The 15,818-nt window shown below is 41.1% G+C and overlaps 2 protein-coding genes across 2 annotated transcripts in view; one reads left to right on the top strand and one right to left on the bottom strand.

Moving 5' to 3' along the window:
- Positions 1–3,332, bottom strand: part of LOC113404989 (quinone oxidoreductase-like) — an 18,773-nt gene extending 15,441 nt beyond the window's left edge. Inside the window, exon 1 of the mRNA XM_029912376.1 lies at positions 3,298–3,332. The gene's annotated coding sequence lies outside the window, so the exon portion shown is untranslated. The remainder of the gene's footprint in view (positions 1–3,297) is intronic.
- A 200-nt stretch (positions 3,333–3,532) lies between these two features.
- On the top strand, positions 3,533–14,089 carry LOC112107615 (tRNA wybutosine-synthesizing protein 3 homolog). The gene is made up of 6 exons (XM_024201394.3): positions 3,533–3,739; positions 5,572–5,652; positions 10,990–11,088; positions 11,938–12,009; positions 12,256–12,389; positions 13,510–14,089. Exons 1-6 carry the CDS (start codon positions 3,566–3,568, stop codon positions 13,715–13,717), a joined length of 768 nt encoding a protein of 255 aa, XP_024057162.2. The 5' UTR covers positions 3,533–3,565; the 3' UTR covers positions 13,718–14,089.
- Positions 14,090–15,818: the final 1,729 nt, after the last annotated feature.

Raw genomic sequence — 15,818 nt, 5'->3', positions numbered from 1 at the left:
ACGTTAAGTGAGGTGTAGTGTATTAAATTGCTCCCCGTAGGAATGTGCTACTTACCGTGTACTACTTACGGCTGCCAGTCCCGGTGCTCTGAGCGGCAATGGTAAGGGGGCGGGGAGCGGAGTTGAATAAGGGGCAGGAGGTTCTGGGGGGCAGTCAGGGGACAGGGATCAGTTGGATAGGCGTTGGAGTCCCGAGGGGGCTGTCAAAGGGCACGGTGTGGATAGGGCTTGGGGCAGACAGGGAGGAGTTGGACAGGGGATGGGATCCCGGGCGTGGGGGGCGGTTAGGGCAGGGGGTCACACACACAAACTCTGGTGATAAAACAGAAGCTAAATGTAGTAGTTCAAGACAGATACACTAGAACAGGGATCGGCAACCTTTAGCCCCCTGGCAGGCCGGGCCAGTTTTTTACCTGCCGCGTCCGCAGGTTCGGCCAATCGCAGCTCCCACTGGCCACAGTTTGCCTCTCCAGGCCAATGGGGGCTGCAGGAAGCCGTGTGGGCCCAGGGAAGTGGTGGCCGCTGCTTCCCGCAGCCCCCATTGGCCTGGAGCAGCGAACCACAGCTAGTGGGAGCTGCGATCAGCCGAACCTGCAGACGCGGCAGGTAAACAAACCGGCCCAGCCAGCCAGGGGACTTACCCTGGCAGGCGGCGTGCCAAACGTTGCCAATCCCTGCACTAGAACCTCAGTTACAAACACCTCGGGAATGAAGGTTGTTCATAACTCTGAACAAAACATTATGGTTGTTCTTTCAAAATAACTTTACAACTGAACATTGACTTAATACAGCATTGAAACTTTACAGTGCATAAGAAAAATGCTGCTTTTAACTACTGTATCTTAATTTAAATGAAATAAGCACAGAAACAGTTTCCTTACCTTGTCAAACTTTTTTTTAATTTTCCCTTTTTTTAGAATATTATGTTTAACATAGTACTATACTGTACAAGTATTTGTTTGTTTTGTCTCTGCTGCCTGACTGGGTACTTCCAGTTCCACATGAGGTATGTACATGATTGACCTGTCAGCTCGTAACTCTGGTTGGTGTTCATAACTCTGAGGTTCTACTATATTTTCTTGAATCACAAGCTCCTCTTTATGCCTTTTAATACTCTAAACCTAAAAGCATGAACGTGAATAAAAGACATTTGCAAGTTATTTTATTTTTTATTTGAAAGCATAGTCCAGGACATTGGAGACCCTGTTTTGCTTCCATAGGCACTGCAAAATGCATTTATCAGTTTGGGAGTCTGAGAACGTCTAAAAAGCAACAGAGTGTCCTGTGGCACCTTAAAGACTAACAGATGTATTGGAACATAAGCTTTCGTGGGTGACATGCATCTGACGAAGTGGGCATTCACCCACGAAAGCTTATGCTCCAATACATCTGTTAGTCTTTAAGGTGCCACAGGACTCTTTGTTGCTTTTTACAGATCCAGACTAACACGGCTACCCCTCTGAGAACTTCTAATTCTCATTAGCGCGCTCTTGTCTCAGGGTTTATCTATACATGCAGTAGTTATGCCAGAATAAGAATGCCTTTTTCCAAATTAGCTTAATCCTCTTTGGAACTGGATTAAGCCACACCAAAACATAATGTTATTCAGGAATAGTTATTGGGCTTTAAATTCACAGCCTACCTTAATCTGGAATAATTTTCATATGTAGACAAACCCAAATTTAAGGATTTTCTATAGTGCCTATTTACACTTTCCCAGATAAATTAAATCTGCAGTGAGTTCCCTAGCAGACGTCACAGAGTTCTTAAAATATTACCTGTGTGCTCATTAAATGTCTCTTCCTCACACTGTGAGAACACTACACATTTTATATTTTCTGTGTAGAAATTTTACACATATACTCTTAACCATAACTGCAATTTCACTTGCAGCCTAGGGCCTAAAAGTTCCAATTGAATAACAGGGGTCTCCACATAAGGGAGATGGAAATATAGGGCTCCAAGACTGTAAACAGATTTATTTATACCCTGTTGAAAGTGTATTTGTTATACTTTCAAACCAAAATTCATTTCCAGGTGCAAGGTTCAGAATTACTCCTGTCTAATTTTCAGTCCTACATTGGAAACTAGGTTTGGCTTCAGAAACACCACACTCAAACAACTAAATGGTGTCCCTGTATATTATTAAGCATCATTCCAAACTGGCTTATTGTTTCAGATCCAAACATCCCAATTCCAAAATCATGGGCATTTCATATTCCATAAAATATTTGTAGGTTTTCTAAACCTGCTAAAGTACTGTCTCCCAATTAAGAGAATCAAGACTGTCTCCAGTAACACCTGATAACATATAAACTGTTGTCCCTAAAACCACCTATAGGGTTTTCAGAAGGATTGGATCCTCATATTAAGATATTAAGTCCTTCTAGAAAACTGGTTCTCGAATTGTACAGTTGTCCTCCCTGAGGCAGGTCCAGCAAAATGGATTTTAAATGATAGTCATTTTAAATATTATAAAAGTAAGGAGTTACAGTGAATTTAAATGCCACTCCTTCAGGATGCAAAGTAAGTGCTTACATTAGAAGGTTCTGACCCTAACACCTTTGTGCCTCAGTTTCTCCAGCTGTAAAATGGTATCAATTCCTATCTCATATTGGAGTGGTGGGTTAGTTTCAAAGCCTTTTCATAATTTCATTTTGGTGTCTAAACCCACATTCCAGTGGCTAATTTTAAGCACTCAAATTCTATCTACGGGATTTGCCGATGGAGCCGATACTAGAGCCCAAAGCGCTAGATCCGATGACTTGGTCTGCTCACCCCCCGGCCCACGTTACACAACTGTTTCCCCCCAAGGTTTCCTGCCATTGCTCCAAGGCAGGGCTCAGGAGGCTGTCGCCGTTTCGAACACCAGCCCGAACACGGGAACGGCCGTCCCGGGGATCCCGGCTCTGAGCTCCGCGTCGGGCCGCCGCCCCCGACAGCCAGGGGTGTGCGGACAGGACGCGCCCAGGGAGGGAAGAGCGAGGGGAGACGCCCGTGCCCCGGGCTGGTGGCAGCGCCATGAGGCGCTGCCCGGGATCTGCCCGCTACCGAGGAGCGGGTTAGCCCGTTTCCAGCCAAGCGGCCTCGGCCCGGACACGGGACACAGGGAGCGAGGCCCCGGGGGCGCAGGGGTCTCCCTGGGGCTCCCCAGAGACGGCGGGTCTCCGCGCCCTCCCGCTCGGAACCGGCCCTGCCCTCAGGCCCCCCCTCAGTTCCGGGCCCTCTAGCCGCCCTGCGACCACCCCCTGCTCCCGCGGCTAAGTGCGTAACCCCCCGGCCGCGAGGCCGCCTCACCTCCCGCGGTCCGACCTCCTCAGGTAGCAGCAGCTCCGCCCATCCCCAGGGCCGTTAGACCCTCCCCCATCCAGCCCCGCCTCTTCCGGCTTCTACTCGGCGATACGGCACACAGAGCCCCTCCCCCAGCCCGGAAGTGCCCGGCGCGCTTTGCAGCCGGGCCGGCAGGCTTGGCCCAACCCGGCCACCATCAGCCAATAGGGCGGCTGTGCAGCCTGGGGCTCGCCCGCTTGCCGGTCCCAGCCCGGCTCTCCGTCCCCGCGAACCCATGGCCGCCTTCCGGCGCTGGAAGGAGCAGCGTCTGGCCCGGGCGGACGAGAGCAGGAAGGGCAGCGTGGACGAGGCCATCGCGGAGCTAGTGCAGCTCCTCAACGGGCAGGAGCGATTCTGCACCACCAGCTCCTGCGCCGGCCGCCTCCTGCTCGCGCAGGCCCCCGCCCGAGTGAGTCCGGCTGCCCTCCCTCGGGCCCGGGGCCGCACCACAGACCCCACCACACCCCCGGGGCCGCCTCCCCCTCAAGCCCGCGTGGGGCGAGTGGCTCCCCGGCAGCGCTGGCAGTGGTCTGAGGAAAGGGGGGGGGTGTCATGGTGGGGAGACAGCGCCGAGCGCGGCTCCGCTCCGGAGACAACCCCCCCCCACTTTGAAGTGCCCGCGCTGTCAGCGCTGCCCAGCAGGCTCCGCGCTGCGCCTCCTGGGGACCCTCCGTCACCTGTGCAGCCCTGGGATTCCCTTCTGGCGCCCACTGTTCTCGAGCTGGGGCTCCCGTGAGGTCACAGGGCCAGAAACCCACCCCATAATAACCCCCCCACACACACACCCCAAGCTCAACTGCCCCCGTGCAGGAGGCATGGCCCTTACAACCCACAAGTCCTGGCCCAGGTTATCCCTAGTTACGTGCGTGCTGTAGTCTTTTCTGTTCTGCAGCTACATGGAGATGTTATATCCTGTCCCACCCCACCTTTGTCTCTTATCCAGCTTATGAATAGTTTTTGGAATATTACAGTTAAAGTTTTTGGTGTTTATAGCAAATTCACCATGGTGTTTATAGCAGCACTAGCGTAGAAGAGAAGTTTACTGAAAGCATGTGGTTCATTTCTCCCTCCACCTTATGCTGTAGGAAGACTTGGCATCAGTCCTTGCTCAGTTTCATATGATGATCTCATTTTCATTGTTGTTGTCTATGTGATGTAAACTAAGAGCACAGAACACTAAAGTATACCAAAATAAAAGTAGAATTGACACAGCACCAGCATCTGACATTTGAATCACATGATCTGTCTAGGGGTTTAATCTGGCAACCAACTATCATTTTGGGATCTGAGCAACACCAAAAATATAGTGTAGTCAGAGTGTTTCTCCCAGAGGACAAAGTTTTAAATTGGCAGTTCTATCCAGATCCTAATATTCTTTAGCCATTCCCAAGCAACTGATTGTTAAGTCTTGACACACTGATTTATAGTAATGATAATTACAACCAATCTCCTTTAACAAATTATACTACATGATTTTTCATGGACTTAATTTTCATCATGCACTCTCCATAAATTTATCAAAACCACAAGTTTTATATGCAAAGTGCAGATTAGATTACACAGAAGAACATGCTAGTTCCTTATTTAAATGTTAGAGATGTAGAATTTTAAGATCCCATAATACACCAGTGCAGCACATCTGCAGTTTTGCAGTGGTGTAGCTGCATCAGTACAAATATTCCCACTATAAACAGGTCCTTAGATTAGTTGTGTGCATAACTCAAACTCCAAAATGTACGGTAAATAAATTTTAATAGAGAACATCCCCAGTGTAAGGTGGTATGGGGAAAGCATATATGATTGTATTTTGTTGCTTCCCATCATGAGATTCATGTTTAGATACATCTAATTGAATTTTTCATATTAATCAGTGCGACACCACAAAAGTTCTTTCAAAGATCTTGAATTAGCATCTTTGTGGTTTTTTTCTGCAAATACTAGATCACATTGCTACAGCTGAATGTGGGTGAAATCAGAACACTTTTCCATTAATATTCAGGATTAAATTAAACTACCTGCTTAGCTACTGTTATCTAGGTGGTGTAAATACCTACCTAGATTTGATAGTTTAAAAAAAAAATCACATGAAAGTTATATAAATAAATAACATTAAGATTGTTGATATAGTTATGGTTATTGATCAGAGAATATTTCTGTACATCCTTGTGTCCCAAGCCAAGAATGCAAAGGACATTTGTTTTTATAACTGTAGTGCTATTTTAATAATTTGTTTTTCATTAGGGTTTCAATGGCTATGAGGTACAGAAGAAAAACTGTTCTTGGCTCATGGTAACGCATCAACTCTGTGCAAAAGAGGATGTGGTAAGATGTGAATAATGTACAACGTTTATGCATAAGTACTTACCCTCTCCTCATCCCAACCATCCAAAAAACACAATTTCAAATAGAAACTAGGAAAGAATTTACATTTTTTCTTCATATTAGTAGAATGATTATGTTCATTTAAGAGCACAGTTTTGTTATTAGGATAAAATTCTGCCTACGTTAGCTGGCAACATTGTTAGCACCTTTCTAGCAAGAGCATGGTTTAAGTCGGTAATATGGCTCAATATAAACAGGGCTAGTGTCAAAATTTTGTCTCCTTAAAATAATGAACTAGAGTACAATGTCAGCAGGTTATAAAATCCACCACTTTCAGTGGTTTTTAGTTAGACATTTTGCATGGTTTGCACAAGACCAGCATTTTGTGCTGATTCTACATCAGCTTTTTTCCTCCTAAAAATATTAATTTAGTGCTTGTGAAGCCCTTTCCTTATCCATAGAATAAGTACAGTCAAGTTTCTGGCAAGTGTGTCTCAATTCTGTATTGAAGGATCACTTCTGTGGTAAGAATGTATTTTTGCATCCATGACCATTCATTTAATTCTGGCTGTCTCCACTGAGGCAAGCAACATAGATGTCAGCTGTAGAGTGACTGATGTAGACACCTCCAGTAGGAACTAGTCTGACACCATAAACTCACTTTCCATAGACCAGACAGTCTTCAGATGGTAATGACTTTGTCACTAGCAGTTTAAATTGAATTAATGGTAGCAATGAAACAAAACTTCCCTCTATTAGGAACAGAGGAATTGCCAGACTGAATCATAACTAAGGTATGTCTAGTCAGTATCCTATCTCAGATAGTGGCCAGCATCAGATGCGACAGAGGAAGGTATGCAGATGCAGGATAATCTGCCTCCTGCATTAGGTTTTATCCTACTTTCTAATAGTCAGAGATTGTCTGAAGCATGAAGTTTAATGTCCCTTACAATTTGTCATTATTTATGGTAACTAGATATTCATGTTATCCATATAATAATCTTGTTACCCTTGCTAATCCTTGCAAGAGTTAAATATTCTGAGCTGTGGATATTCTGTCATGCATGATTAATTATCCGGGGGAGCAGATAAGGAAGCAAACACAAATGGACCTCTGTCCTCTTCATTAAAAGGCAGACATGCTTTCCGAAAAAGCATATTTGTTATTTTGTATGCAGCAGAAACTCCATTATGATTTAATTTTAACAACTTTCATTTTAAGATTGAAACAGCCATAGCTTACAACTACAAATCTGAACAAATGCAAAAAGACAATGACTTTCTTATGCAGTTTTTTAAATTAAAATTATATCCTAAAAAATGTTTTGAAACCTAAAATCAAATCAGTTTAAGACACTGTTGAACAGTTTGAATATTTACGAACTACTTTGTGCTTCCAAAACTGCCTTTTGCTCTCTAAATGCTCCTCTTTACATTGTACCCCATACAATGAAACTAGTTATTCTGTTAAAAAAAAAAACTGTAAAGACTGCATAACAATAATATACATACATTTAAACTTTAAAAAGCTCCTCTATCTTATTTTTTCTTAGTTTACTTGATATCACCTTCATATAAATCTCAGCAGCCTCTGATTTGCCATCTAGTAGGAGTGGGGTCTGAGCTTACTAGGGTATTGCCATTGGCTCTTGCTAATGGGAACCATCTCAATTTTTGTATTGACTTCTAGTTGGTAGGTACGGTAAAAATGTTCATGCATCCATTAAAGGTGTGAGAAATCTTTACCGGACTACTTTTAAAATTGTTATATTTTCATAGAATACAAACATAAAGTGTGGAAAATTGGACTGGAAGTCAGAACTCCTGAATTTTGTGTTGAGTTTTCAGCAGGCAAGCTACTTAACCCCATTGTGCCTCGATGTGTGTCTACCACTTTAAAATGGGAATAGGAAATTTGAGGAGTAATTAATTTTTATAGCTATCTTTAAGATCCTTTGAGGAAAGGTGTAGGGTTTTTTTTGTTTATAAAACATCCCTTCACAAAAGATTTCTGGGTCTTATTCAACAAGAAGAAAACCATTAAAAAGTAATATTTTAAAATTGCGCAACGTATTATATAACAATGTCAAAGTGGTGTACAGTTTTTCCTAATGGACTGTGAAAGTCAACCTACATTGATTTGTCTACCCTATTCTTTGAAGAATATACAGAGGAATATTAGTAGTTATATTCCTCATTTATAGGACTGCTGTTTGACTACTGTAAAATCTTCATAGGAAGACTCTTGCACCCTCACAGATTCCCGTTAGAGTCCATGGATATCTGTGCACACAAAAGGATCCACCCACAAGCATCTGTAGGTTCAGAGCCTTAGAATGCAAGTTTCTTGTAGCAGGGACTCCGTAGTGTTCCATGAGACAGTGAGCATGCTGTCCATGGTCATTAAATCAACACATGGCAAAACTTTTCTATATAATTCTTTATTAAACATTAGTGTATTTGAAATAAGGGAACTTCTTTCTTTGTCACTCGCATATCTTATCAGTGATAGTCATTTTTTATTAATTAGTTACAGCAGTTATGCTTTCGCTGTTTACTGACTAAGAGTCCGATCCAGCTCCCACTGGGGGTTTTGCCATTGACTCCATTGGGGACTGGGCTGGGCCTCAGACTTTGTAGGCTTAATAGGAAATTACTTTCAGTATTTTCTTATTAAATTCTGAGCCTTTTACAGGAAATTGGTGGTCTAGAAGCAATAAGGTAAAATCCTTTGGTCACAATTATTTCATTTAGTAAGCATTTCGGTGCAACAGGCAATGTAAGTCACTGCGGCCTTGGGGCATACACAGACCATTTTAGTCAGTATGACTTTCTTGCCCATTTACTGTCACTGAAAAAACTGTCCCTAGAGTGTCTGCTAAATTACTTAGCCTTGTCAGTGAAACAGAAACCCTTTAAAAAAGTACACCCACCAACATCACTTAGTCTGATCACAGTCAATATTAAATTCTGTTATAATACTTAAAATTTTTCAGACACTGAAAAATCCATACGTAAGCCCAGTGCATGGGCAGACTGCTGTGCCCATTTGAAGCCAGTGGGGCTATGCAGACACAGCAGGTAACCTGTATGCTGCATAATGCAGGATCAAGGCCTATGGCATCTGGTTTTTAAGAATTGTTGAGTATCTCCTGTTCCCATTGGCTCCACTAGTAGCAGTGGGTGCTTAGCACATCTAAAAAGGAGGCCATTTATTTAGGGGCCTAACTTTAAGCACCTACATTTGTAAGATTGATACCTTAATAACAAGGATAGTTACAGAAAGAGAACGCTACACAAGAACATCTAAATCTTGTACAATAGTCTACAGGGGAAGGTAGGCTCCTCAGCAGTTTTATTTTACACCACTATTACTGGTATCTTAAACTAATAAGAACATAAGAATGGCCCTGCTGGGTCAGACCAAAGGTCCATCTAGCCCAGTATCCTGTCTTCCGACAGTGGCCAGTGCCAGGTGCCCCAGAGGGAATGAACAGAACAGGTAATCATCAAGTGATCCATCCCCTGTCGCTCATTCCCAGCTTCTGGCAAACAGAGGCTAGGGACGCCATTCCTGCCCATCCTGGCAAATAGCCATTGATGGACCTATCTTCCATGAATTTATCTAGTTCTTTTTTGAACCCTGTTATGGTCTTGGCCTTCACAACATCCTCCGGCAAGTAGTTCCACAGGTTGACTGCGCTGTGTGAAGCAATATTTCCTTTTATTTGTTTTAAACCTGCTGCCTATTAATTTAATTTGGTGACCCCCTAGTTCTTGTGTTATGAGAAGTAGTAAACAACACTTCCTTATCTACTTTCTCTACACCAGTCATGATTTTATAGACCTCAGTCATATCTCCCCTTAGCCGTCTCTTTTCCAAGCTGAAAAGTCCCAGTCTTATTAATCTCTCCTCATACGGAAGCCGTTCCATACCCCTAATCATTTTTGATGCCCTTTTCTGAACCTTTTCCAATTCCAATATATCTTTTTTGAAATGGGGTGACCACATCTGCACACAGTATTCAAGATGTGGGCGTACCATGGATTTATATAGTGGCAACATGATATTTTCTGTCCTATTATCTATCCCTTTCTTAATTATTCCCAGCATTCTGTTCGCTTTTTTGACTGCCACTGCACATTGAGTGGATGTTTTCAGATAATAGTTGAATTTTTCACAGTTCTCAATTTTAAAAAAGGATTAAAGAAATATTTTCAATTTAAAGGAAGCATTGGGGAAGGATGCTAGCCAAAAAAGAATTAAGCATGGTGCAGCAATTCAATTTTTTTTCCTAAATATAAGTATAGCAAATTGGTAGCTACTAGTATTTTCTTTAAAGATGCTCACGGGATGTGGGGGAGGCAAGTCAATTAGATATAAGAACACTAGATAAGAACAAAAGAGTTAGAACATTATATAGTAGTAGACTGTGGTGTAAACTGCAATGAATAATGTAACTGTTTCAATGCAGCATTTATATAAACTAAAACCAATAATCTCAATCCTTAAATTTATTTTACATAAACATAGCATACAATAATAAATTATAACTGTTATTATGCAGAATTCTCTTTAATTGCTCTGTGTTCATATTTGCCTAAGTTCAAGTGATCTACATGAAAAATGTTGCAGGAAGATTTTCCAGTTAGAGCCCTGAGTCAAAACTGGGACCTTAGGGTGAAATTCATCCTTTAGAGTATTAAAGCTATGTAACTGTTTATCTATTTTTTCCCCTTGGTGTGCCTTATGAGTTTAATTTCAGTTTATAAATCCTTTTATTTTATCTTATTTTAACATTATCATAGAAGTAGTATAATGAGTCATTTTTGAAACCTAGATTAAAATAAGGTCAAGTAGTTCAGGCCACAAGTTTAAGAGGAATGTGCTTCAGAATCAACATGTCCGTGATCATTTCCAATAATGTAAGAAATCAAAAACAAACTATAACTGAGTAGTAGTAATATTTTGTGCTCTCAAGGTTCCTCTGCTGACTGTAGTAAAACAATACTCTCTATGCTGTGCTGACATCATTGGTTTTTCTTATGTCCAAAATAATCAAACAGGGAAGCAAATAATTTTTTTTTTTAAAGTCGAGGTCCAGTAGAAATTCATGGCAAGAGAATCAGTTTAATACTTAAAAATCAGCAGAGATCCTCAGCATTATGAGCAATGGGAAGTTAAAAGCAATTAAATAATAACAAACATGATTGATTGAGCCAAATCATTCCTGGTGTTTTTAAACATTTCACAAACTAGCTATTTTATTATGAAATGTTAATAGTAACAGTTCACCTTTGTAGTATTAATATATTAATGTTCATTGCATTTTCCAGATGACAGCGTTGCAGAAAGCCACTGGTGACACTGTATTCAAATTTGAACCATTCATTCTTCATGTGCAGTGTCAAGAGTTGCAGGATGCACAGCTTCTGGTAAAATTAGATCAACAATGTTGTATTGTTTTGTTTACATTTGTTGCTGCATAAGTAAAAATGTTGGCACCTCAATATTTTAACACTTAGAAATAGTCTCAGAAGCAATGTATGTTTAATAACTGGGGTAGTAAAAGTATGTTGATGGAGAAAATAAGGATTAAGATTCTTTCTGCAGATTTTGCTGTGCTTTCTAGAAAATAAAACCACTTAAATGCACTTCAGTCTTCTAGCTGAGGCAGACTGGCTAGAGAGAGCCTGAATTATCTGTGTTGCTTTCCCTGGCCCATGGCAGTGTTCTTTAGAAATTAGTTCACTACTGACTGGGACCATTTGCTCCCAGACCTCAGCTAAGTGGATAATGCTGGGCCTTCTGCCTTTCAAATGGGGCTTTGTAGGCCTGCACAGGATCATTCTGTTCCTCATCTTCACCCTGCCTTGGTTAATATAGGGAAGAAAATCTTTCTACAAACTTTGCTGAGTTCTGCAGAATCTACATCTAAGAACATATCCATCCCACAATTGGCTTCGACTAGCCACTATTTAAACTGGAACAATGTAGTGCCAAAAGAGGTATGAACTTCTCCCTTTGTCTTGATGGAATGGATCAAGACTGAAACTACCATCTGTCTTTGTCACTGAAATTTAATTTAAAAGTATTTTGTTACAGTATTAGCATCTGATCCTGTAAACACTTACTAGTGATTGTGGCTCTTAGTGCAGTCAGTTGGGACTATGCCCTTTAAGCTTTCGCAAAATTGGGACCTTAACTTGCAATATAATCCACAGTAAGCTTTCAGTCTGACAAAATATGTATGAACTGATGTTTAAAATGTTTTTGTTTCACAGCACTCGGTGGCTATAGATTCTGGATTCAGGAACTCTGGTATTACAGTTGGCAGAAGAGGTAAAATTATGATGGTATGCACTATTTTTCTACTTCGCTATAGAATTTAGCAATTATTTATTAACATGAGCACATTTTTAAGTATGTGGGAGATTTGAATAATAATTTAAAAATTACACTTTCCTGACATGGCATATCACTCTCCTCACAAAGAAATACAACCAGATCTTTTCAGGTGGTTTTCCTGTAATGAATGCACCTACTTTTTAGAGCTATTATCTCCTAATGTAATTCAAATGAATACATCTGTGTGCCTCTAGGCTGTCCGGAGTACTCATTGCTTAGAAGTTCCATTAAGTCACATGGGGAAATTGATGGTCACTGAAGAATATGTTGACTTTCTGGTACAGACAGCTAATCGGAAGATGGAAGAAAACATGAAGAGAATTGACAGGTTTGTTAGATTATGTGCATCCTATGTCACTACATCTAAATCCAGAGAAGTGTAACATTTGTCTGCTAACCAGTAGACCAGGGAGATTAGCCACAAAAAATAATAGTAAAACAGATTGAAAATCTGATCTCAGAGGATTTGGGTATTTTTAAATTATGGATGACCCTAGAGGATCATTTCATCATATATAAGCAACAGTATCAGGTAGTGGAGAGAAGATTTGTTACAGAGCTTTTTAAAAAGTCCATACGGGACTTCCCATTGTTGCTCCAGATATATGGCATGAATAGCACATTGAGTTCTAGTCTCAGAGTATTAACTTCCACGGCTGCATCTTCATGTGGAGTTTGTGTTTGATTAGATTTTTACAATGTTTAAGGACAGGAGATTCACCTTTTGATGAAGCCAGGAATATCTCATTTTAATCTACAGGAATTTACACATAATTTCCTAAGTATTCAGATTAGAATGCACCCATTAACGTTGCTGTACAAATTTTAGTCTAAGGTTCCCAAACTGTGGTCTGTGGAACACTTGCTGGTGACTAGTTACACAGTACTGGCTTTTCTACTCATTTCCAGTTGTGAAAAACAAAAGAGGGTGGGCAGAAGAAATACAGAGCAAAAGGATACAGGACAAAACACTTAATTGCACCAAGGACAGTTAAACATATTTAGATATTTTTAAAATATTTTTCTGAATTAATTGCTGTAGTTGCCACAGGGATGTTAAAGTAATTGCAAATGGGAGTGATGATGGTGCATCTGATTATGAATAGGATTGACCATTAGACGCTATTAAGATGTGATGCAAACCATAAAAGTGTTTGAGATCATCTGTTGTGTAATTTTCAGCAATATGAATGGAACTTTCATTATACATAGGGCATAACTGTCAATTAGATTCCTAGAAGGTCAGAGATTAGACAACTGACAGAGCATGCACAGAACATACGTGCTGGTATCCCTGAGTCCCCCTCACAATACTGATCAGGTCTGCCTTTGGATTTTAGTTAGAATTATATGAAACGTTATACGCGACATTTTGTGTTGCCGAAGTGTTAATGTTCTGTTTGCAGAACATAAGCAAACATAATAAATACGTTGTTGTTCCTTTCCAGGTTTTACAACTGCCTACAGTTAGCTTTGAAAACTGAACTCAGCATGAGTAACTCACCTCGTGAGATGATACAGAAGACTCATTCTGTGTACACTCACAGAAGAAAAAGAAAGCCAGATAAAGAGCTTGGCGTGTGCACCTCTTCAGAGAATAAGGAAGAGTCAGAAACCGAAGATGACCCAGAAACCAATCTCAATATTTTTTTCTGAAATCTATTGATACAGGATGCCTATTTTCTAATATAGGTGTAGTTATGTTAACACAGATTGCTAGCTTTAATGATACTTCTTTTGTACTGCTCTTTATAAGAGCTTTTATACTGCTGTGCTCTAGGAAGTTATACTGTCATGAAAGTTTATGCTGAAGACAGTGTTCACTTAACCAAGCAATTCAGTGTAACAGAATTATGAAATGCCCTTTGATTTGCATAAAAACACCACAGAAGCATGGAGAACAGAAGTACATGGACTTCTTAAAAATTATGAAATATTTATTAACAGTGAACAGAACAGCTAACAGCTTTAATGTGTACATAGGTATACCTCAAACCGTGTTTGATACATCTCTATAATAAAAGATTGATTTACTGTATGTATTTTCCTTATTTAAAATATCAAACACAAGACTAAGTCTGTGCATATGAAAACACTACCTCTACTAAAGTGTTCGTTTTTTGTACTTCCGTCTTCACTTCCTATTGATACAAGTACTCTCCCGAAGGCTTCTTCTTGGAGCAAAAGCTTTTGTATATTATTGAAATCAATCCAGTAGCACCAGAGATTAATTTAATTCATTGGAGCAGATTTAGTGCTGGATGCAGCAAAGCAGGATGCTATTAGGGAATCTTGCAGTTCCTGATCTGCCTTTGCCTTGGCACAAGTTAAAGCAACCTGGGGGGTGCTGTAATAGACAATAATGAACTTTCTGAGTTATATTTAGGCTATTAACATATACTTAATGTTTAAATAAAAAAATAGAGATTCTTGGGCTACTACAATTCACATGCTCATACGTTTGACCATGGGGGGAAAAGTGGTGGTTTGTTTTTCATGAAGCTATAGTGAATTAGTTGATAACTCAGAATTCATTGTTTCTTCAATTATCACTTCTGTTATGAAACTTATTCAATGGTTTCTAACCACCGTGTCAGGAGAGCTGTGCTAAGGAAATGGTTTATTTGGGGATAGTAGTTCTCTGAGGTCATTGTAGTTAAGGAGCTCTCATTGTTTCCGTTACATAACCCTGGGTTTTCAGCGGATTTTAATTCTACTGGAAAAGTGTGCTTCTAGCTGAAATATGTCATATGAGGTATCAGTCTAGGGGGGAAATGTGGGGGATCTTTTAATAGATTTAAAAATAAGTCTGTTGGGGTGAGTTTCCAGTATCAGGAATGCCAAGAAAAATAGATATGGGCCTGTGTATGTTTGTTTGTGCTCCTCTAAACTTTACTCAGCTCCACAGCTGTGCATTATATAAACCCAATGCCCAGTCACTAAAAATAATGCTGGCCCACCACCTGCTTCTGGAGTGGGGAAAAGAGGAACCAGCCAGTTACCAGCCTTCTTGTAAGAGGACTGTAAGGTGGATAGAAAGCTGGCTAGATCATCGGGCTCAACGGGTAGTGATCAATGGCTCCATGTCTAGTTGGCAGCCGGTATCAAGCGGAGTGCCCCAAGGGTCGGTGCTGAGGCCAGTTTTGTTCAATATCTTCATTAATGATCTGGTGGATGGCGTAGATTGCATCCTTAGAAAGTTTGCAGTTGACACTAAACTGGGAGTAGTGGTAGATACGCTGGAGGATAGGGATAGGATACAGAGGGACCTAGACAAATTAGAGGATTGGGCCAAAAGAAATCTGATGAGGTTCAACAAGGACAAGTGCAGAGTCCTGCACTTAGGACGGAAGAATCCCATGCACTGCTACAGACTAGGGACTGAGTGGCTAGGCAGCAGTTCTGGAGAAAAGGACCTAGGGGTTACAGTGGACGAGAAGCTGGATATGAGTCAACAGTGTGCCCTTGTTGCCAAGAAGGCTAACAGCATTTTGGGCTATATAAGTAGGAGCATTGCCAGCAGATGGAGGGACATGATCATTTCCCTCTATTCCGCATTGGTGAGGCCTCATCTGGAGTAGTGTGTCCAGTTTTGGGCCCCACACTACAAGAAGGATGTGGAAAAATTGGAAAGTCCAGCGGAGGGCAACAAAAATGATTAGTGGGCTGGAGCACATGACTTATGAGGAGAGGCTGAGGGAACTGGGATTAGTTAGTCTGCAGAAGAGAAGAATGAGGGGGGGATTTGATAGCTGCT

The sequence above is a fragment of the Terrapene carolina genome, unplaced genomic scaffold (assembly GCF_002925995.2).
Source record: "Terrapene carolina triunguis isolate 2854851 unplaced genomic scaffold, T_m_triunguis-2.0 Scaffold210, whole genome shotgun sequence".
NCBI classification, from domain to species: Eukaryota; Metazoa; Chordata; order Testudines; family Emydidae; genus Terrapene; species Terrapene triunguis.
This window is presented reverse-complemented; position numbering and strand designations above follow the sequence as displayed.